General features: G+C 35.0%; 3 protein-coding genes across 7 annotated transcripts; 2 read left to right on the top strand and 1 right to left on the bottom strand.

Moving 5' to 3' along the window:
- The first annotated feature begins 205 nt into the window (after positions 1-205).
- On the top strand, positions 206-1,387 carry LOC118053980 (cytochrome b561 and DOMON domain-containing protein At5g47530). Its single transcript, XM_035065413.1, has one exon. It carries the CDS (start codon positions 206-208, stop codon positions 1,385-1,387), a length of 1,182 nt encoding a protein of 393 aa, XP_034921304.1.
- Positions 1,388-1,666: 279 nt separating this feature from the next.
- Positions 1,667-5,364, bottom strand: LOC118053914 (GPI mannosyltransferase 1). Of its 2 annotated transcripts, none has more exons than XM_035065315.2 (5): positions 4,947-5,364; positions 4,556-4,738; positions 3,192-3,733; positions 2,593-2,903; positions 1,667-1,942 (listed from the first exon to the last, which is right to left on the bottom strand). In XM_035065315.2, the coding sequence occupies exons 1-5, from the start codon at positions 5,215-5,217 to the stop codon at positions 1,792-1,794; spliced, it is 1,458 nt and encodes a 485-aa protein (XP_034921206.2). In that variant the 5' UTR covers positions 5,218-5,364; the 3' UTR covers positions 1,667-1,791. The 2 variants fall into 2 exon arrangements, with proteins under 2 accessions (XP_034921206.2, XP_073265469.1); XM_073409368.1 differs by having other exon boundaries at positions 1,704-1,949.
- A 3,139-nt stretch (positions 5,365-8,503) lies between these two features.
- On the top strand, positions 8,504-16,273 carry LOC118053913 (retinoblastoma-related protein). 4 transcript variants are annotated; one of them, XM_035065314.2, is made up of 19 exons: positions 8,504-8,808; positions 9,230-9,375; positions 9,483-9,587; positions 9,690-9,832; positions 9,921-10,017; positions 10,159-10,205; positions 10,694-10,892; positions 11,288-11,354; positions 11,466-11,645; positions 11,803-11,996; positions 12,107-12,992; positions 13,075-13,231; positions 13,334-13,406; positions 14,589-14,768; positions 14,862-14,981; positions 15,059-15,188; positions 15,311-15,423; positions 15,707-15,822; positions 15,913-16,273. In XM_035065314.2, the coding sequence occupies exons 2-19, from the start codon at positions 9,238-9,240 to the stop codon at positions 16,058-16,060; spliced, it is 3,093 nt and encodes a 1,030-aa protein (XP_034921205.1). In that variant the 5' UTR covers positions 8,504-8,808; positions 9,230-9,237; the 3' UTR covers positions 16,061-16,273. The 4 variants fall into 4 exon arrangements, with proteins under 4 accessions (XP_034921205.1, XP_034921203.1, XP_034921204.1 ...); XM_035065312.2 differs by having other exon boundaries at positions 9,214-9,375; positions 15,059-15,203; XM_035065313.2 differs by having other exon boundaries at positions 8,505-8,808; positions 9,248-9,375; positions 15,059-15,203.
- Positions 16,274-22,047: the final 5,774 nt, after the last annotated feature.

The raw sequence follows: 22,047 nt of genomic DNA, 5'->3' as shown, positions 1-22,047 counted from the left end.
AGACTGGTCCGTATTGTTGTTTTCCCTCTTTCATTAGGACTTTTATAGATTCCGAGTCACAAACGGATGCCAAGATCCCTATATATATTCACTCAGCCAGCCTCACAATTCTCAATCCAAAAACTTCCATCGATTCCTTTGCCGTGTTCTGTAGTCTCTGCTCATCAGCGATCTCTCTTCTCCCAAGCCCCTTTTCTGCACAAACATGGCTCGTTATGTGATTTTTTCGATGACCATCTTTCTTGCTTTTTGTATGCTGTCATGCAAAGCACAGCAACAACCATGCGCAACCTACAAATTTTCGAACAACAAACAGTTCTCTTCTTGCATTGATTTGCCTGTTTTGAGTTCCTCTCTTCACTGGAACTACCATCCATCATCCAACAGAGTTGATGTTGCCTTCAGGCATACTGGTGTGACTGATCGCAGATGGATTGCTTGGGCTATCAATCCAACTTCAGGAGGGATGATTGGTTCGCAAGCGATCGTTTCTTTTCCGAGAACGGATGGAGGGCTTGCAGTTTATACTTCGCCGATAACAAGTTATGGAACGCAATTGGAACAAGGAAATCTTAGCTTTCCTGTCTTGGACTTGTCTGCTTCCAATCAGAACAATGAGATGATAATCTATGCAAGCTTGGAGCTCCATGGAAACATCAGTACAGTCAATCATCTCTGGCAAGTAGGTCCAATGTCTGAAAACACTCCAATGATGCATAGTGTTGCTCCATCCAGTCCCAATGTTAAATCCATGGGGAGTTTGGACTTCCTTTCCGGAAGGATTACAACGACAAGAAGTTCTTCAAGCACACTGAGAAATATCCATGGAATATTGAACACGGTAAGCTGGGGTATTCTAATGCCTATCGGGGCCGTCATTGCAAGATACTTGAAAAGGTTCGAAGCTGCAGACCCTTTATGGTTCTATTTGCATGTTAGCTGTCAGCTGCTGGCCTATATTCTTGGTGGTCTAGCTGGATTTGGGAGTGGGATATTTCTTGGCGCAAGGTCTCATGGAATTGAACATAGCTCTCACAAAATCATCGGCATTGTCCTCTTCTGCCTTGCAACAGCACAGGTGTTTGGTGGTCTGGTCAGACCTGACAAAGACAGCAAGTATCGCCCCTTCTTCAACTGGTTTCACTTGCTTGCGGGTTGCTCAACACTTATCCTAGGCATTCTCAACATATACAAAGGATTTGACATATTGCACGCTGCAAAATTTTGGAGGCTGGCCTACAGTGGTGTAATACTAACTTTGCTATTGGCCACGCTACTTTTGGAAATATACACAAGGTGGTGCATGCCAGTAGCTAAGCGTTCTATGTCAGATACGGTGGACAACAACACATCCACTGTCGTTGCAGTAGCTGCAATGGAGGTTTAGATTTGGGATGCGCAATGCTGCATTGGGACTTGCGATTAATTGAAAGAGAAACTTGTCTGCAGCTGATCAAGGTGCACCACAGGTGTAGGAGGTTTTGATGGAAAATATTTGATTTACAGCTCATTTTTATATTGAATAATGATTAATAATAATTGAATCCCTTTATTCTGATTCTATTTGGAATCACTATATGTTTTTTCCAACTCTGCTATCCCATGCTGTCCTGATCTTCTATGGAGGACATCTTCATCAATTTCCTGATCTTCTATGCAGCACATCTTCGTCAATGTGATCTTCTAATCTTTATCATTTGAAATACAAAAATAACCGTGCTCTAATATCTCATATTGTGATGCAGTTCTCTAGTCCAGCAAGAATAGTTGTTCTTCGTTCAAATTGAAAATTTACAAGGCCGTGTGATACCAGGATAAAAACTCTATTTCTCCCAACGTCTCTCCAAATTTTTTCTTGTCATGCTTGATCCATACTTTTCTCCTTGTGCTGTTGATTTGAAAATTTGTTCCACTTTGCTCAGTACTAACGAAACTGTTTATCCTGTTTGCTACAAGGATGTCCCAAAAATTACGCCAGAGACCAAAAAAAAAAAAAAACCATAAAACACATTTGGTTAGAAAAGTTAATATAAAATAAATTTATATATGATTTTTGAATGAATTTTTATACTTAAAAATATTTATTCTACATCCATTGTTTTGTTTCTAATCAAACACCGTTACCAGTTTAATTCAGCAAAGGTGAGCAAAATTTTCAAATCAACATGTTCCATCGAACATTGACACACACACACACACACATATATATATAGCATAAAACTTCAAAAGAAAAGGAAACAAAATGTTTTCCCACACAACATACAAAGAACAAACAATTGAGACAGTGAATACGCCCAAAATCATCTCTCCAAAATTTTGTAAGCGTTAATTTGCGTTGGCACTATTTGGCGTTGCCATGAAAACAATTAACATCTCAAGCACTCATACAATGTAAGAAAGACACTAACTCCATCGGATGATCTTTGCTAGGGTCATATATATCGGTCAAATTCTAGCAAGTGAAACATCATTAAAAGGCAAGATTGATGTCAATTTTCCTCTTACTTTGGAACTATACAAGCATCTTAAAGCAATATCAGATCGAAGCATCTAAAAGGATCCAGAATGTCGATTAATCATAGGTTCACTCACTCAGATTTATCTCTATTCCCTGAAGTTGCTCGCGCTAACTGTTTGAATACGGGAGAGTATTTGTGGTGCCGGATGAACATGATCAGAAGAAAAGAATTGGCAGCCAGAAACACTAAGCCTGCCAACCAAAGCTGGAGGAAAACATTTTTCCCCTTAAATTCAAGTAAATAACCCCACAACAACCAATGGGTCTGAGCTCCCATCCATAGAAGTACACAACTTAAGCCTTCCCACTTCAGCTTCATTTTGCTCCATGGCAGTATTAGAGGCAACAAGCAAAAAAACCATACAAAGTACTGTGCGGTAATTACCTGTCAACCAACATAAATGTGGATTAAATCAAATATGGAACCGTATTTTTTTCTTTAAATACTAATAAAAACATGATTCTAAGAAAATTTGATGAGTGTTGTTGTCACCAGAAACTTGATTTACCCCACAAAGAGGGCTATGAAGACAAACAAATACATAAACGGAAAGCTTGTTCGACAAACAATTAAAAGAAACAAAGCGTGCAAATCATGTGTTCTGGTACTTAATGGATGATAAACATAGCAAATGAAAGTTCAATAAAGTTGCAATAAGTGACTAAAACGAACCTTATTGAATGCCACAAAAGCCACTGTCTGCAAGAAAAGGCAGAACGGAAGGTCTTGAGCAAAGCGAATAATAAGAACCAGCTGCACTATCAATTGGGGCAAAAAAGAGATGAGCTTCTCCACTACTGAAAATTCATGTTCAACATGGAGATATATGTGGTAGAAATAGATGGAAAAATTATGTCTTGGATCTGTACGAGTGAGATGGTACAGCAACGCCTCATTTAAAAACTCCCATCTGTATAAATAGAAGAAAAGACCAGTACATAGCATGAAAACAGATCCCGAGACCATTGCAAACATAATTCTCCCTCTTGTAAATATGGTTTTCAATGCAGTCAATACACCATATACTTCAGATACTTCTTTGCGACCGTGAGACGCGTTATCTTGACTAGATTTCCAATTCACAAGACATGGCTTCTGACCAGATTGGAAGGAATGCGGATCAAGAACCAGAACTATAGGAAGAGCATAGATTATGGGATAAATTCTGAAATGGACAACCAATCCATACCAAAATGCAGCTTGGACAATATTACCTGCATGACAGAAAATAGCACGGTATCAAGAGAATTGGATATCTAGATGTGCATGCACTGTGCAAATACCAATCACAGAAAACATCACGAAACATTGCCTCACCCTCCCTTATGTGCAGGAAAAAAAGAAATGGAGAGGAGCCAACTACCCTAACAATCTAATTTTTCCATATGCCAACATTAAAGCATTTATATCTTAAGACTCTAGGGAGGGGGGGGGGGCTGGGTAAAGAATGGTCATGTTAGCAGTTGACAAAAAATGAGAAGTTAGCACTTCAGAGTGAGCAGAGCAAACCCTAAAACACTACAAAGAATCTAGCAAAACAGACAACATATCACTATCAATTGGCATTTTCTTTAGCATCTATATGTGTACATTAAAGCATTTATATCTTAAAAAACCTTCACTTCTGAAAAATAAGAGCTGGGTAAAGAATCGTCGTGTTAGCTGCTGAAAAAGGAAAAGTTAGCACTTCAGAGTGAGCAGAGCACTCCCTAAAAAGAATCTAGCAAACCAAACCACATATCACTATTATTTGGCATTTTGATTAGTTTTCGTAACCTATTGTCCCTAATCTCTCCAATAGTAGTTAGAACAATCAAGCCATCAAAAGTAGGCGACAAGGAGTTGTCTCTCAAATTTCATACCTCAAATTGAATCACAATTTCACGAAACAGCTTGATAGATAGACGCTAGTTGAATTGAACCCACTAGTATCAGCTAGAAACACATACAATAAACAGATTACATCTATCCCAAGAGAAACCACTATACATTATCCATTTTTCAACAAGAATACATAGAAAGAAGTAGAAATATACCATTGATAAGACAGATAATGATCCATAAAATCATGGCACACACGATAGGCTCGCAGTTCCCACGGGTTCCAATGGTGAAGGTAAATGGATTCAGCAGCCATACCATTACAGAATACAAACACATATCCTCAGGGACCTCACGTTTCTTCAAAATGTACTGAATAAATGACCCCACAAATAAATCTGTAAAATCAAATAACATAAAGCTATAATTTAAAAAGAACCCAACGTTTAAAACCAAAATCCAGGCTAGAAAAACACGCGAGATCATCTCAAAGTTTGAATCTTTTGCATAAAACTATTAACTAAAACGAACCCAGCTTTCGAGACCAAAATCCAATCAACAAAACCACGGTAAACCAATTCAAAGTTTGAGACTTTTTCACTTTACCTGCAGCAGAGAAGATGAATTTGCCCCAAGAACGATGAATAAAAGAATTGGGTGTCAATAAAAAGGCAAGCAAAGGTGAGTATCTATAGGTAGTTCTTTTATAAGGAGATTCACCATTAGCCATTAATGAAGCAGCATCAGAAAATACAAGGTAATCTACATCGGTATACCTAACTTCCATGTGGGTATCTTGCCACTCTCCGTACACAATTAGAATAACACGAAAAATGGCTGAGAGGAGAAGCAGGGTACGGATTTTTAGCCATTTCATTGCTGAAATAGAAGACAAGAAAGATGATCTATAGGGTCAGATGGAAAATATAGAAGTTGAGTGGTGAAATGGTGTACGCTGTCACTGAAGGTAGCAGGAGAGGTCTATAATATTGGGTGGTGTGTGGATCTTGAAAGCCTCATGTCATGTGTCACTACAGTAACACAATTCTCAAAGAAAGCGATGCTTGTTTTTATATTTTAAAAATATTTAAAAAAAAATTAATTTTTTTTCTTTAAATTTCTTTTTATTTTTCATGTTGTTTTGATATATTAAAGTTAAGAATAAATTTTAAAAAATATTTTTTTTAATATTTTTTCAATTGATCCTTTAAAAAAAATTACAATTTAATTATAATTGAAAACCAATTAGTTTTGATTTATTATAATAGGGTGGGATTGAAAGAAGGTAAACCAAAATGAAATTAGTGCAAAACATGAATAGTGTATGATAAATTTTGAAAAAAGCATTTTTACCCTCAAGCTTCAAAAATAATGTGAATTATACAATTTTAATAACTCAATATTTCTTAGATTTAATTGTAAACCCTGATTAAAAAAACATCAATAACATTATTGGAGAATGGTAATAAGTATGTAAAGAAAATAAATGGTAAAAATACAAAATAAATATATTTGAGATAAGAAAATTATGTTGAGAATTTAGTAAAAATAATTGATACGATTTATGCAAGAATAAAATAAGAAAATTTGATTTTTGATGAAAATCACAAATTAACTAGTTTTACGTTGTAGCACGTAACTTTTAATTTGATTGTCAGATTAAGTTGAAATTTTGTGTGGAGCCTTCTAAAATATTTTTTTTTATTTAGATTAAAGTTTCAGAATTTTTGGAATTTAATAAGATTTTTTTTCAAAATAAATATAGTAAATGAATAAAAAAAATAGCACAAATGAGTGTCTTGAAATTTCTTTGAGGACCAAATTGAAAATTGGCCCAAAACAGCCCTCCATATAAGCTGCCAGCAGCACAAACAAAAAATAATAAAAAAATGTGAGTTTTTCATTGTGCATTGTTCATCCTCTCGTATGGACTGTGCAAAAATTTTTATCTTTTTAATTTGATCCTCAAATCTTCTTCTTTTTTGCGATTTTAGTTATAATTAGAAACCAATTGATTTTTGATTTATTATGAAATGATGGAATTGAAAGAAGATGGACTCGAATAAAAAAGGATGCAAAACATGGATGGCATGTCGTAAGTTTTTTAAAATATATTTTGGCCCTCCATATAAGCTGCCAACACTGCAAACAAAAAATTGATTAATTAAATTAATGTTGTATGGAAAATATGATGAATTAAATTTAAATTGGAGGAATTCAATTTAATTAGAAAATGATGAGATTGGAAGAAATTGAAGTATTGTAGTACCAAAAAGAAGGAAAGCTTGGGGACTAAATAAACTAATGTATGGTAAGTAAGGACTGGAATGCAATTAGTGAAATTTGCAATATAGAACCCCATTTTTCATGGGTGGCCTGTGGGGATTGAAAAGAAAAGGGTGGGGGGGGGGCGTTATGGATTTGTTCTTGAAACTTCTCCATTTTTCTTTATTGATTCTTGAAAAATTCTATATGTAAGTGCAAGCAGCATGGAGCTATTAGTCAAGCCAAATAAATGCATGACACCTTGTCATAAAGAGATTAGTTGAAAGCATGTGTTAATTTTAATTAGAAATTCTACATTTTATATTCTAATGTCAGTAGATGGACTAATACTTACTAGCTGGGCTGATAAACTAATGGTCTTATTGAGAGACTAGTGTTTGATATTTTGGGTGGAAAGGTTTGCGTCCATATTGAGGGAATAGTGCTTGATAATTGGGTGGATGAATTAGTGTCCCTCATAAGGAACTAGTGCCCTAATTGGGTGGAAAGGTTAATGTCTTTGTTGAGAGACTAGTGCCTAGTATTTGGATGGATGAGCTAGCATCCTCAATAGGGTTGTAGTACCCAAGTGAAAAAGCTAGAAATGAAATTGTTATGAATAGCATTAAAAAAAACTTTTTTTTTTTTTTTTTCTGGTGCTACATTAAGTAATAGCATTCTATAATGTTCGCTCATATGACTAACAATGTTAGAGCGATAAAAAAACCCTTAAATTTTAATATTTAATTGAAAAATTGTTGTGAATAAAATAATAGGGATGCTATATTAATTTTTGTATAAAAATTTATTTTTATTATTTTTTCAGCCTATAATTGAGAGAGGGGAGAGAAAGGTCGTTGTATTTAAGTGGTAAAAAAAAAAATATATTATTGACACCAATTCAAGTCGCTAAACACCAACAATATTTATGCCAAATTGTTATATTTGATGAGGAGTGTTCGTGTTATATTTTTTTTACCTTAGAAAACTATGAAGAAAAAAATAGATGTGAACTTAGGTTGATTTATGGATTTGGGTTGATTTTGATTTCAAGATGTTTTTTTTTTTTGGGCTTTTTAAGGCCATTGATAAGTCTACTATGGTTCCTAAAGTGTTTTACAAGTGTTTTGGGTCAAAAAATGAGTTGAAAAACTGGTTTTTAGATAAAAAAAACTTAATCGTTGATGTTAATGATCTTTATATGTTTAACCATTCTATTTCGGTTTTTATTTCTATCTCCAAAAATAAATAAATACATTGATATCAATTTAAATCTCGGTCGTTTTACAAAAAATAAAAAATAAAATAACAGTTAATAATAATTATAATCTGTTTGTTTTATTGTTTTAAAAGTATGTTTTTAAAGAATTAATTAATTTTTATTTTTTTTATTTTAAATTAATATTTTTTTAATGTTTTAAATTATTTTGATGTGTTAATATTAAAAATAATTTTTAAAATATATTATTTTAATATATTTTTAATAAAAAATACTTTAAAAAATAATCACCACCAAACACTAAAATATCATTTAATAACAATTAAAAAAAAAACAGAACGAGAGATCACAGTGCAATCTCACTAACCTTCTGGCACAAAACGACAAGCAGAACAAAAACAAAAGCCTTAAAATGGCCCCACAAGCCACAAGCCACACGGGTGGGCCGTTCACAATTCCCCAAAAAACAAATAAAAAACCCTAACAGGCACCTCTATCTTCCATTAACTCCGTTACCCTACCGTAACGGCGAATCTTCACCTCGAAGCGAATCTCGTAACGGTGGGAAAATTTTGGCGGTAAAACAACCTAACTATCATAACGTGTCAAGTCCCCATTGGTTCTTCATGTATGTATATGACCATGTCATGTATGTATGTTAAAAAGCCTTATTAGATTTTCCCGCGCTAGTGATAGAAAGAGAAAGGGAGATAGAGAGAGAGAGCTGACTGATAAGGGTTTCCCCAAGAAGAGGTCTCTCAGAGAGAGAGAGAGAGAGAGAGAGAGAATTATAGAGAGAGAAAGAAGGAGGGAAATTTTTAATTTTTAGGGTTTCACGAGTTAAACAAAGTCTTTTGTGGTTGTTTGAATTCGATCCGGTAAAAACGGTGGCTTTTTTTTCTTTTCTTGTGGAATTGAAAGGTAGAAGGTTTTGTTGTTGGATCTGCAGATCAGTGAGATTTGAAAGATCTGGAGATAAGTATTGTAAGTTTTCTTTTATCTTGTTTAAATTTGATTTTCTTTTGGGTTAATATATGTTTTTTTGTGTGTTCTTAATTGTTTGGTGATATTGAATTTGATCTAAATTGGTTTCTTGACATTATTTAAAAGTTGTTTTTTATTTTTCTTAAAAATTTTCTTGATTTGTTTTTGGGTTAAAGAGAGCTGGAATAGTTGTTCCTAAATGCTACTAATCATGTTTTAGAAGTTAATTTTTGTTTTTTTGAAATTTGGGGTTTAAGTTGGAACTGATTTAGAATTGAATTATTGGGTTTGGTAGATTTCTAGTTGATTTGTTGTGTTGACTAAGGAATTAGCTAAATTTCGGATCTATTCGGTTCAGTTTTTATTGAATGGAAAAGGAGCTAAATTTTTTATAATCAAGTGTAGTGTTTGTGTTAATTAGGGTTTTGAATGAGTCCAGCTGCTCTGAAGAATATGGAAGAAAACAAAACTACAGTTATGACAACCAGTCATTCAAGTAATGATGGAGGGGAAACTGTGAAAGGGTATAGTGATGCGGTTGAAGTTCGATTTTCTGACTTTTGCAAGGTATAAGATCCTTAGCATGCCTTTTTTTTGAGGGTGTCATGTTTGTTTTTAGTTATTTATTCACTTAAGTTTGTTGATTTGGAATTTAAAATGGGATCTGATGGCAGAGTGGATTAGCATTGGATGAGAACACTTGTACACAGGCTATTAAGCTTTTCAAAGACACGAAACATCTTTTGATGACAAATGTTTCATCTATTGGGAATGGCACGGTACATGTTTTATCTTCTTATTTATATTATTTATGCATTTTTGCTGTTGTTTTTCATGATAAAAGGCTGAAGGTCTAATTGGTTTCAAATTTGATGTGTTAGTCGGAAGAAGCAGAGAGGTTTTGGTTTGCATTTGTTTCGTACTCTGTTAAGAGGTTGAGCGAGAAGAATAGAGACGATGCTCAGCAGAAGTCTGATGATCCTGGGCTTACTTTATGCCAAATATTGAGATTAGCAAAGCTGAAGTGCGTTCCTTTTTTAATCCATCTGAATTTAACTAGGTTTTTATTCTGAATTTTTCTAATTTTAATCATCTTGATTAATATCTTGCAGCATCGTGGACTTCTTTAAAGAGCTACCCCATTTTATTGTCAAGGCTGGTCCAATCTTAAGCAATATATATGGTGCAGACTGGGAGAACAGACTTGAGGTATTGATATGGTTGAGATTTTATCATATCATTAAGAAGGGTTTATTTAACATTCCCTTTTATTTGTATTGTCTTGTGTATTTGTCTAAGACAGAACTCATCGTTTTATGTTTGTTTCTCTGTTTGTTTCTCTTCTACCAGGCAAAGGAGCTGCAAGCCAATTTTGTGCACTTGAGCATTTTAAGCAGGTGGCTGTTGTTCCAATTGCATTCACGACTGTGTTTGATGGTTTATAGATCTGTCTTGTTTGTGGACTGTAGTGCAGGAACTATTTGGTTAAAAAAATAGTACAGGAACTATGTTTACAGGAAACTTGCGGTATTTGCTGGTTTATTTTGCTTTTCTTTTGATATCTCTAAGATAATAGTACCTTTTTGTATCCCTGTTTGTTTTTGCGTTTCAAAAGCACTTTTAAAAAAAATTAATTTTTTTTCTTTGCTTTAAATTAATATTTTTTTCAGTGTTTTCAGATTATTTTGATATGCTAATATAAAAAATGATTTTAAAAAAACAAAAAAACAATAGTTTATAAAAATTATCATTTCAAGCGAAAAGCACTTTGAAAAGCAACCGCTACCTCACATCAAAATAATCTGAAACTGCTTTTCTGATTGCAATTTTGCTTCATATCACTATTGAACCTGAATAGCATTATATCTTTTTTTCATGGTACAAGGCACTACAAGCGTGCATGCAGGGAACTTTTCTTGACAAGTGATGCAAGTTCTGATAAACAGCCAGCAATATCCAATGAAGCAACACATGTATCAGACCACCATCGTTTCGGGTGGTTGCTGTTTCTGGCTCTCCGGGTACATGCATTCAGCCGTTTTAAAGATCTGGTCACTTGCACAAATGGTCTGGTTTCTGTACTGGTGAGTTATGTTACTATACTTCATCAACAAATACTAGATTGCTAGCTTGATAAAAACAAGAGGCTCAAGCATTACTTATTTTTTTTGAGAAAAAAGTGTGTTGCTCCTTTATAGTTTATACAATACAAGAGAAGAATTTTTAGAAATGTTGGGAATAATAATCCTTTTGTCTTTTGTCTGTTAAAAGGAATAGTGGAAAGAAACACTGCAAATGAAATAATACATACAAAATGTTTCCGGATTTGATAGTCATGTCTTGTATTTAGTGCTTCATTACATGAAACTGTTCCAGTAGTAACTTTTAAAACTTGCACATTTTTTTGTCTTCTTTTATAAGATCATGAAGTATTTCATATCAATTAACATTTTCCTTCAATTTCACAAATATTCATCAGGCTGTTCTGATTATACATGTTCCAGTTCGCTTCAGAAATTTTAGTTTCAATGACTCTCAATGGTTTGGTAATGATCTGGCTCTTCTGACAGTTTTGGTAGATCTTCTCCTCAATTTCTGGGAGAAACTATATTTGAAACTTGTTGATTGGAGTCCTGTTCTTTTTATGTGTTTTTCAGTTAGGAAAGGAGACAAAGGTGTTGATTTGCTCGCTTCACTCTGCAATAAATATGACACGTCAGAAGAAGTGTTGAGGAAATCGATGGAAACTACCAATAATTTAATAGCCAATATCTTGAAGAAGAAGCCCCATTCGGCCTCTGAGTATAAAAATGAAAACCTAGTGAATATCAATCCAGGTGTGTTTGAAATGTTTCCATCTAGATTGTGACAACTCCCCCTCTCCCCCTCTCCCCTGAAAATCTTGTTGTCTTGGATACAGATCTATATCATCACAACTCTCTCTCTCTCTCTGTATGTCTCTCTCCTCTGAGATTCAAGTTCTCTTGGATGCAGATGGTTTGATCTATTATGAAGATTTGATGGAGGAATCATCCCTGCAATCCAGTTTGAATATTCTAGAGAAGGATTATGATGATGCAATTCGTAACAAGGCTGAACTGGATGAGAGGGTGTTTATTAATGAGGAAGACAGCTTACTTGGTTCAGGGAGCGTATCTGCAGGTTCCTTGAATATAACTGGTGCCAAGGTGAATTTTGATGCAGAATGCATATATAAACACATATTGTTAAAATAATTTATGATATTCCCCTGTTCTGTCAAATTTGATCTCATAGGATCATCTATTTGTTTGTGTAGAGAAAATTTGATTTAATATCCTCACCATCAAAGACAATCACAAGTCCACTATCTCCTCATCGTTCTCCTGCATCTCATGCAAATGGAATACCTGGTAGTGCAAACTCGAAGATGGCAGCCACACCTGTAAGCACTGCAATGACAACTGCAAAGTGGCTTCGGACCATCATTTCCCCACTTCCATCAAAACCCTCAGCACAGTTGGAGCGCTTCCTGGTGTCATGTGATAAGGATGTAACTAATGATGTCATTCGTAGAGCACAGATAATATTGGAGGCTATATTTCCAAGTAGTTCTCTTGGAGAACGCTGTGTGACTGGAAGTCTGCAAAGTTCAAACCTAATGGACAACATATGGGCAGAACAAAGAAGATTGGAGGCACTCAAGTTATATTACAGGGTTTTGGAATCAATGTGCACAGCAGAGGCCCAAATACTGCATGCAACTAACTTGACCTCTTTATTAACTAATGAGAGGTTCCATAGATGCATGCTAGCGTGTTCTGCTGAGCTAGTTGTGGCAACTTATAAGACAGTGACAATGTTGTTTCCTGCAGTTTTGGAGAGAACAGGCATTACAGCTTTTGATCTTAGCAAGGTGATAGAGAGTTTCATTAGGCATGAGGAGTCCCTCCCACGGGAGTTGAGACGGCATTTGAACTCCTTGGAAGAGCGACTTTTGGATAGCATGGTGTGGGAAAAAGGATCCTCACTCTACAATTCTTTGACAGTTGCAAGAACAGCTCTTTCTGCAGAGATAAATCGACTTGGATTATTAGCAGAACCAATGCCATCATTGGATGCAATTGCCATGCATATTAATTTTTCATCTGGATGCTTGCCTCCTGTGCCTTCTTTGCAAAAGCACGAGACTTCTCCAGGATCAGGTGAAGTCTTCTCATCTTTTTTCTTTTACTGGGAGAGTTTTAGAAATATCACTTATACATGGGTCGTGTATCAATTTTTCAGGTCAGAATGGAGATCTCAGGTCTCCAAAGAGACCTTGCACAGACTTCCGAAGTGTGTTGGTAGAGCGAAATTCCTTCACATCACCAGTGAAGGACCGCCTATTGGGTAATCTTAAATCAAAGCTACCACCTCCTCCTTTGCAGTCTGCCTTTGCCAGGTAAGGTTTGGTAGTTTTAGGGGATACAAAGTGGTATATATGCAGTCTATCTGTGTTTTCTATTTTCCAATTTTGAGTTCTGTGCCTTTCTAATTGTTACAGTCCAACTCGTCCAAACCCTGGAGGAGGAGGGGAAACATGTGCAGAAACTGGGATCAATGTATTTTTTACGAAGGTAGTAAACACTGTTTTCATTTGTAATTTTCATTGTTTGACCTGCTTGAAAAAATAAGATAAGTTTCAAGGTTCCAAATGTGTGTAATTTTGAAAGGCATTTTAGGTTCCAAATGTGTATAATTTTGAATTTGCTGGCCCTTCTTTCTGTTCATTTGTTATGAAGAGCTGTGTAGGGAGGTGTCTTTAGAGCCACTATTCTAGGATGCCAGGTGAAGAAGTATTCTCGGTCAGTTATTTAACATGTCTTTATCCTCAGAACTGTCACACTTTCAATTTCCAATGTGTGATTGATAGGGTACAGGCGCAGAGAAGAAATTAGGGAAAGATTGATGATAAAAAGAAGGGAATAGAGAGAGAGAGAGAGAGAGAGAGAGAGAGAGAGGAGTTGTGTTATTTCACTTCAATGAATTCAACAAACTGTACCAGAACATGCACTCTAATACATTGGTATTAACTCTGTCAAAAAGTTGCTAGTTCACTAAAAATGTGCTAACAAATAGTACATGCTACTCCAAATTTACTTCTTTCTCTTCCTTCTACATGGCTATCAGATTTACCTCCAGTAGTCACTACTGATTAATGTGAATTCATATCTTGATCAATTTTGACTTTTACCTGCAACATTCAATGAATTTAAGGCTTATAACAAAGCTGGGATTAGCTGATCTCCTTGTTGTTTATGGCCAAGCCATGTTTCAAGAGCTGAAAACTTGGTTCAAAAAAGCATCTAGGAAACTTGAACTCAGCTGGATTGGCTATTTCATAGATTGTGGAGGCATCTCATGGCTTCAAACTCAAATTAGAGTAGTTCAACTTACTTTTTTCATTGTGACATTTTCACATATTTCAATTTTTTGAGATGTATATGCAGTATAAAGTTTGAATTAATGGATTTGCCAAAGTGATGATTGCCATCAACCTTAACCTCTTTTGTTAAGGGTATTGATGACATTTGTTGGATATTAAGGTCGTGGTTACTATTGCCCCTATGTTAGGATTGTTAAGTTCCACTCTAGTGCCTTCAAGGTGTAAATTACTAATATATTGCTCCGAAGTAGTTCTTCTTGATGGCCATTTTGCCACTTGGCATCACTTTGGAATTTGATTACAATAATTCTGTTGCTTTATTATCACTCTAGGTTGTCACTCTTACATGTTGCATATTTCTTGTCCTTCCTAGATTAATAAGTTGGCTGCTGTCAGAATTAATGGTATGATTGAAAAGCTACAACCGTCTCAGCAGCATATTAGAGAAAATGTCTATCGTCTTTTTCAACTTATACTAAGCCACCAGACATCTCTCTTCTTCAACCGTCATATTGACCAGATCATTCTTTGCTGTTTCTATGGAGTTGCAAAGGTTTGTTGCTAGTAACTCATGAGAGTTTGTTACCTGCCATGTAATTGTCCATTTATTTCTACTTCTCTTACCCCATCATGTTTTTGCCTGCAGATTTCTAAATTGAATCTGACCTTCAGGGAAATTATATACAATTATAGGAGGCAGCCACATTGTAAAACACTAGTTTTCCGCAGTGTGTTTGTGGATTGGTCATCTGCACGCCATAATGGGGTATGTTGACTTTTCTCCACTCCTGTTGTAGTAATGTATTGTGGGGATGTTTAATCTTTTGAATTGTCTGAAAACAGAGAACGGGGCAGGATCATGTGGATATTATTACATTTTACAATGAAATTTTTATCCCGGCTGCAAAGCCTTTGCTGGTGGACGTTGGTTCTGCTGGAACAACTGTGAAAGCCAGCAATGTTCCTGAAGTTGGTAATAATAAAGATGGTATAGTTTTTTTTAAAAAAACTTTTCTGTTTCTATAGTTGCAGTTCTTTGCATTTGCAGCTAAGCCATTGCTTAACATGCCTCTCTTTTCTCTCCTGCCCAACAAGGTCAATGTCCTGCATCACCGAAAGTATCACCTTTTCCAAGTCTCCCTGATATGTCTCCTAAGAAAGTATCGTCAGTGCATAATGTGTATGTCTCTCCATTGCGGTCATCCAAGGTACTTCTCAATTTTCCAACCATTTCAATTCTACTTTTGTCTCTATCTCCTTGCTAAAGGATTACCCAACAATGCATATGAGACCAACCTGTCAGTACAAATGAAGCAAGCACGTGGGGAAAGTTTGATGACTCCCTATTAATTTTTCCACCGACTTGGAAGTTATATGGCCTATGTGAAGCTTGCTTTCTTGAATGTCAAGACAGACTAATATTGAACTTTGATAATTCCCTTTTCCCTTTGCATCCATGTAATCTGTATTTTTTTTTTCCACTGACTCTAGATGGATGCTTTAATCTCAAATAGCTCTAAAAGCTATTATGCTTGTGTTGGAGAGAGCACCCATGCTTACCAGAGCCCTTCAAAAGACCTAAATGCTATCAATAACCGCCTGAACGGGTATGCTTTCCTTATTGCAACAACGTTTACAATACGAGATTATTTCTTCTTTGTTCTTTTTAACCGATGCTTTTATATCATCCTCATCAGTAATCGGAAGGCCAGAGGAACCCTCAACTTGGATAATGATGTTGGGTTGGTTAGTGATTCTATGGTGGCCAACAGCCTCGGCCTTCAAAATGGGAACTGTGCATCTACATCGGGTGCAGCTTTGAAATCTGAGCAGTCTGACTCCTAATTCAAACCGTGGCATACTTTGTACATCCTAGTTCTCCATCCATTTCTTCGTATGCTTATTTATACTTAGAAGTTTGTGACTCGGGGCAATGTACGAGCAGCGAGTTGTATAATGCATGCCATCACCCCCATGTCTTTTTGTATGTTTGTTAGCGCACCTAGTTATTGAATAGAATAGGTTCCAACTAATCTAATAAAATTTACTATTTTTGCTGCTGCTTGTATAACATCTGGTTGATTTCGTAATGTTCAGATAGAAAGATCTCTCCCCGCCGGATGTATCATCTCTGAACTGTGCAGTTACTGTAAACACTGACACCCTTCAACGGTTAACTCTTGTTTTATTTCATTTTTTTAATGGTAATAGGGAAATATTATTCATGAAAGCTAGCCATTTAGAGGGTGGCTAAGAAAGAAAAACAAAGTGAGTTAAAGTAAAGCTGTAGCTTAGGATAAGGTAAAGAAGAAATTTACAATAGCGAACAATCTATCTAAGAACATAAGCTATCATGACGAACATGGTCGGAGATCATTTGCGAATTTATTCTGTATCTCTTCGCAAATCATTACTATCAATATTCCATTCCAAATGTTTTAATTAGATGAGCGAGCTCCTTGAAAAATCAACTTGTTAATCAGAGAATTATAAGACTTTACTGTAAATTTTCCATTCCTATCAATATTCCAGATTTTAACATCCTTCCTTTGTGCAAGTTGAACACCATTGAACTGTCATTGTAGAGAATTAATCTGCTCCCGCTCAGAAGCCCTCACATTCCTTCGTCAAATTAATTAAGTTCCAAGTCTAGGCACCATGTGTCAATTATTCTTCCATATTATTTGCAGTCGGTTTAGTGGATAACTCAAAATGGCCTTGCTACTAGAGTATCATCAGCATATTGCAAGCGGGTGATAAAATCTCCATTAATTCCTCAATTGGATGCCTCTAAACATACCACTAGCTGATTGATACTTACTGACAAATACCATGACCGCCACAGAACTCTCCAGTTGGAGAACCATCGACAAGAACTGAAGCTGTGAACTAGCAAGACACTCATAAACAAGTCTTCTCCATTTATTACCAAATCCCATATATCCCATCACTTCATGAAGGGACTCCTACAAGACTGTATCAAAAGCTCTGTGAAAATCTACTTTGAACATCATACCCGTTTCCCCACTCCTCTCTAGGTCATAAACAACTTCATTAGCTATCATAAACCCATTAATAATCTGTCTACCTGCTATGAATGCCGTTTGACTATCACTAATAAGGTCTCGGATGACATGCTTCATCCTATTGGAGAGTACCTTTGACACTATTTTGTATATCCCATGAAACACGCTAATCGGTCTATTTATAGCCGGAGAGTCCTTGAGATACCTTAGTCCTTGGAATCAAGGTTACATAGGCAAGGTTTACACCTTTGGAAGCCTCTCTGTTCTGAGAAATTGAGCCACTAAATCCATCACATCATGACAGATCAAGCTCCAAGCCTTCTTGTAGAATTTGAAATTGAAGCCCTCTGGTCCTGGAGATTTTGTAACATCACGGTCACATGCCGCTTCTCTTACTTCTTCCATTGATACTTCCCGTTCTAGCCATTTGGAAATATATCTCATACATGAACTTGACATGATTAAATTTCTCATTGCAGTAATTACTGGGATAGCGTATAAACATGAAGAACTCACTGAGGGTGTCTACAATGGAGGCTGAGAAAAGAAAAAGTTTTGAAGACTTGTTTGAAGAAGAAGAAGACGTGGGGCTTGCTTGCCCTCCTTTCGATGAAGAAGATTTCATGGCTGCTGAAGCTTCCTATTCCGACTTGTCTGAAGAAGTGTTTTTCAGTAGAATCGACAATGATCATAAAAGTAAGTCATACCTGGCTAGCTAGCTACCTGGTTGCTTGATCTGATCATATTTGATAATGGTTTTTGTTTCAACTAATTTGATTTGATTCGTTTAATAGGTTCAGAATCACATGAGTCTTTGGACTTAACAATTACAGGGCAAAACCTCCTCGTCCATAAACTATCCTCCTCCATCATGAACATGGCCTTCTTTGTGAATTCTAACCATGATGATTTAACAACACATATTAAGTTTTATAATTTTAAAAAATCCACCATAGCCTTAATTTTACCAACAAAATCTTTTCTAGTCTAATTTTGCAAAGAAATACCCATTTTTTTCTCAAGAAAAAATGAGAGACATGCTCAACATCGTTTGATTGAATGTTGACACAGTTTTTTATTGTTTAAAGAAACCCTCAACTTCAATTGGTATTTTTTCACAAAAAAAAAACATGAGATAACATCCAGTTTTTTACAAAGATTTTGAATAACTGTTCTGAATTCAAGTTGATTATATTTCGCTTTTTTTTTTAGAGAAAGTGATCAAACAATTCTCAATCATGATCTTTGCGGATCAGATATCAATTTTATCTTTATATTTTTTATTTAATTAAAAGCTTCCATCTATTGTAAGGCTTTCCATTGTTAAATCCTTATCGCATCTAAATTGTACTTTTTCTCGTTTTTCTTTGTAAGAAATGAAATCATTTGCAAGAACGTAACCTTTTTTAATTAAATAATCATAGCAGAAGTTGCAATTAAGAGATCAAAATATATAGTCTGGAGATAAAATTGACATGATAAACAGTTTGGGTGCAACATCAACACTATTCAAATAGTATGGGGGTATATTTTGATGTATGTCAAAAAAACAAAATAGATATCTAAAAGTTTTTGATTTATTTATTTAACTGTTGAATCAATCTGTTATAGAGATAAAGATGCTAAAAAATATGGTTATAAAATAGAGGAATTTGATGAAAAATTGTTTTTCACAAGGGACCACCACTGTAATAAAAAAAAAAAAAAAAAAAAACGAAGGACACCCAAACCTGCTAACCCTAACATAATCTATCCATTATGAATTCGGAAACAGAGTTTTCTTCGCACAGAAGCTATATATTCTTGAGCCTGCTTAACATTTGTAATATCATTCGCTCCCTGCATCAATCTTAACCTACCTGCAAGTTTACTGTAAGTATTCTTCTCTACTTCTCTATCTCTTCTTGTTAGGTTTCTCATCAATAACTATTCACATGCTATGATTACCATGTCAAGTTCTACAAACTAACCATTGAGATTCATGCATGCCGACTATACAACATATTCTTCAGATCTTAAGATCTGTCGACAAACATGAACTATTTGATAAAAACATATGATTAGGAGCTTAATTTGGTACGTATATATTGGAAGGGTTACATTGACTAAGGTTACACGTTAAGGCTTAGGAAGTAGGGTCGAATTAATCTTGACGGGACATGTGCGAAAATATTGTTGCTTCAAAGTAGTTTTATACAAGAAATCATATCTTACCCTATTCTTGGATGAATAGATATGTTGTGTAATAAATGGAAGCTTTGAATATTATTTCAAAACAGAACTTGAAGAGTATTTGAAAAGAAATCTTTTATATGATCTTGAAATGATTAAATTTATCATTGCAGTGATTGCTGGGATAGAATTTAAACATGAAGAACTCACAGACTGTGCCTACGATGAGGGCCGAGAAAGGAAAAAGATTTCAAGACTTGGTGGAAGAAGAAGAAGAATACGTGGGGCTTGCTTTCCCTCCTTTCGATGAACAAGATTTCATGGCTGCTGAAGCGTCCTACTTTGACTTGTCTGAAGACTTGTTTTTCAGCAGTGTCCACGATGATCGTAAAAGTAAGCCATACATGTCCAGCTAGCTTCCTGGTGTGCCTGATATTTTATATATAATGGTTTTTGTTTCAACTAATTTGATTTGACTCGTTTTAACCAGGTGCGGCAAGAGTTGAAGGATCTTCAGGAAACCCCAGTGCAGTACAGATCAAGCAGAAAAGGCATGGTAAAGGCAAGGACATGAAGGTTTTAGAGGAGTTCTACAGGCACAAGAACATTAATGCTTGTAAAGATACAAATACCGAAACAAAAGCTAAAATCATCGAGTCTGAGAAGACATCGACAAAAGCTGCAATCGGTGATGGAGTACTCTCCCAAGAGGAGAAGATTAATTTGGCCAAAAGGAAATTTCACGAAAGATACGAGCAAGTTGCGAAGGGTTGGTGACTTTTAAATTTCTCACGTCTTTATTCTAGTTTCCTTACATGCAACGCACCTTGTTTTTGTCCTGTAAGATCTCAATATATATTATTCTCATGTTTTTGCTTTCCTTGCGATCGCAGAGAAAAAGAGGAAGCAGATTCAAGTTCTTAGCATATCAGAATTGCCTCAAGTTCCTCGAGAGAAATGCAAACCTGTTACGTATCGCGGTGGTTTTACACCCAAGTTCAAGAGTTTTTCTGGTTGCCACTAGCCTGCTACAAGTCGCAGCAAGAAGCAAACAACAGCAACGACAAATCGACTCATGAAATGGAAGGGTGTCGTCACCTGATCAATCAAGAAAAGATGCAACTATTTCAGATTTCTTGATTTCTTGTAAAGGGATTCAGAGTTATTTCTTCATTATTAGGATTTCGATTTTCCCATACGATTAATTTTTTATGTTCGTTTGTTTAATATTGCACGATATTGTACCTTTCTCATTTTATCAACAAAAAATCAGCAGTATTTTCTTCACATGGTATTAGAGGTAGGTTTTCTTCCTATTAAAAAAATAATGCAACGAAAATAAAGTTCTAGATTGAAGAAAAAATAAAAATTTCTAAACTAAACAAGAAAAGAAAATAAAATAAAGAAACCCTCTTGCATCAATTTGCTATTTTTTTAACTTATTAAGAAGCATAAATGTCCCCAAAACCCAAATTATTGATTATTAGAGGCACTTTAGTGATAATTTTAAGAAAACGGTTCATTAAAACGTCAAAATAGTATGAGTATAAAATTGACATGATAATCAATTTGGGTGCAAAGTTAATACCATTCAAATAGTATGGGGGTATATTTTGATGTTTCCAAAATAGAAAATAATAATAAAAAAAAAACCTAGCTATCTAAATATTTTTGGAATTTTTTATTTATTAAATTAATCTATTATAGGCATAAAAACAATAAGAAAATAGAGATATAGAGATAAAGACAATAATGATATAGACAAAACTTAAAATCAAGGTATGGGTATTTGATTATAGCTTATTTGGTATTATAATAATGATTGTTTTTTAAAGTATATTTTATTTGTAGATGTATTAAAATAATATTTTTTTTATATGAGTATATCAAAACGATTTGAAAAATATAAAAAAATTATTTTGAAGCAAATAAAAAAAATACTTTTTTAATAGATACTTTTAAAACGTGTAGGCATAAGGTCTAAGAAGTGTTTTCTAAATATTCAAGTTCTTTCTACAAAAGCTATCCTTATACCCTACTTAATTACTACTTAGTATACTTACTTTTCCTTTTATTATCATTCGCTGCTTCCTAGATTAATTTTTATCCACCTCCAGATTTATTGCAAGTATTCTTCTCTATCCACCAATCCCTATTTTTGGATTAGTGGATATGTTGTTCATATGGAAGCTTTGATTTATTTCCAAAACAGAACTTACAAGAGTATTTGAAAAGAGATCTTATGTATGATCTGACATGATTACTTTTCTCAGTGCAGCAATTGTTGGGTTAATATATAAAAATGAAGAATTCACAGACTGTGTCTCCATTAATAGGGGATGAGAAAAGAGAATATTGTCAAGACTTTATAGAGGAGGAGGAGGAAGAAGAAGAAGATGTGTGGCTTGCTTGCCCACCTTTCGACATCTCATATTTTCCAGGTTGATTGAATGTTGTTATGATCATCATGGGAACTTTGTGGCTCTGGCTTCTTTTATGCAGGGGCTGGAGTTTTAAAACCATTAAAAGTCTATGGAATACAAAGTTCATGGCTTAACGAAGGCATGAACTTGGGGATAAGAGAAACCTCTATCTGTACTCAATGACTGCAATCATGGTTGTTAAAAATGCGTT

The sequence above is a fragment of the Populus alba genome, chromosome 1 (genome assembly GCF_005239225.2).
Source record: "Populus alba chromosome 1, ASM523922v2, whole genome shotgun sequence".
In the NCBI taxonomy this organism is placed as follows: domain Eukaryota; kingdom Viridiplantae; phylum Streptophyta; class Magnoliopsida; order Malpighiales; family Salicaceae; genus Populus; species Populus alba.
The sequence above is the reverse complement of the archived record's forward strand: the minus strand, read 5'-3'. Positions and strand labels throughout refer to the sequence as shown.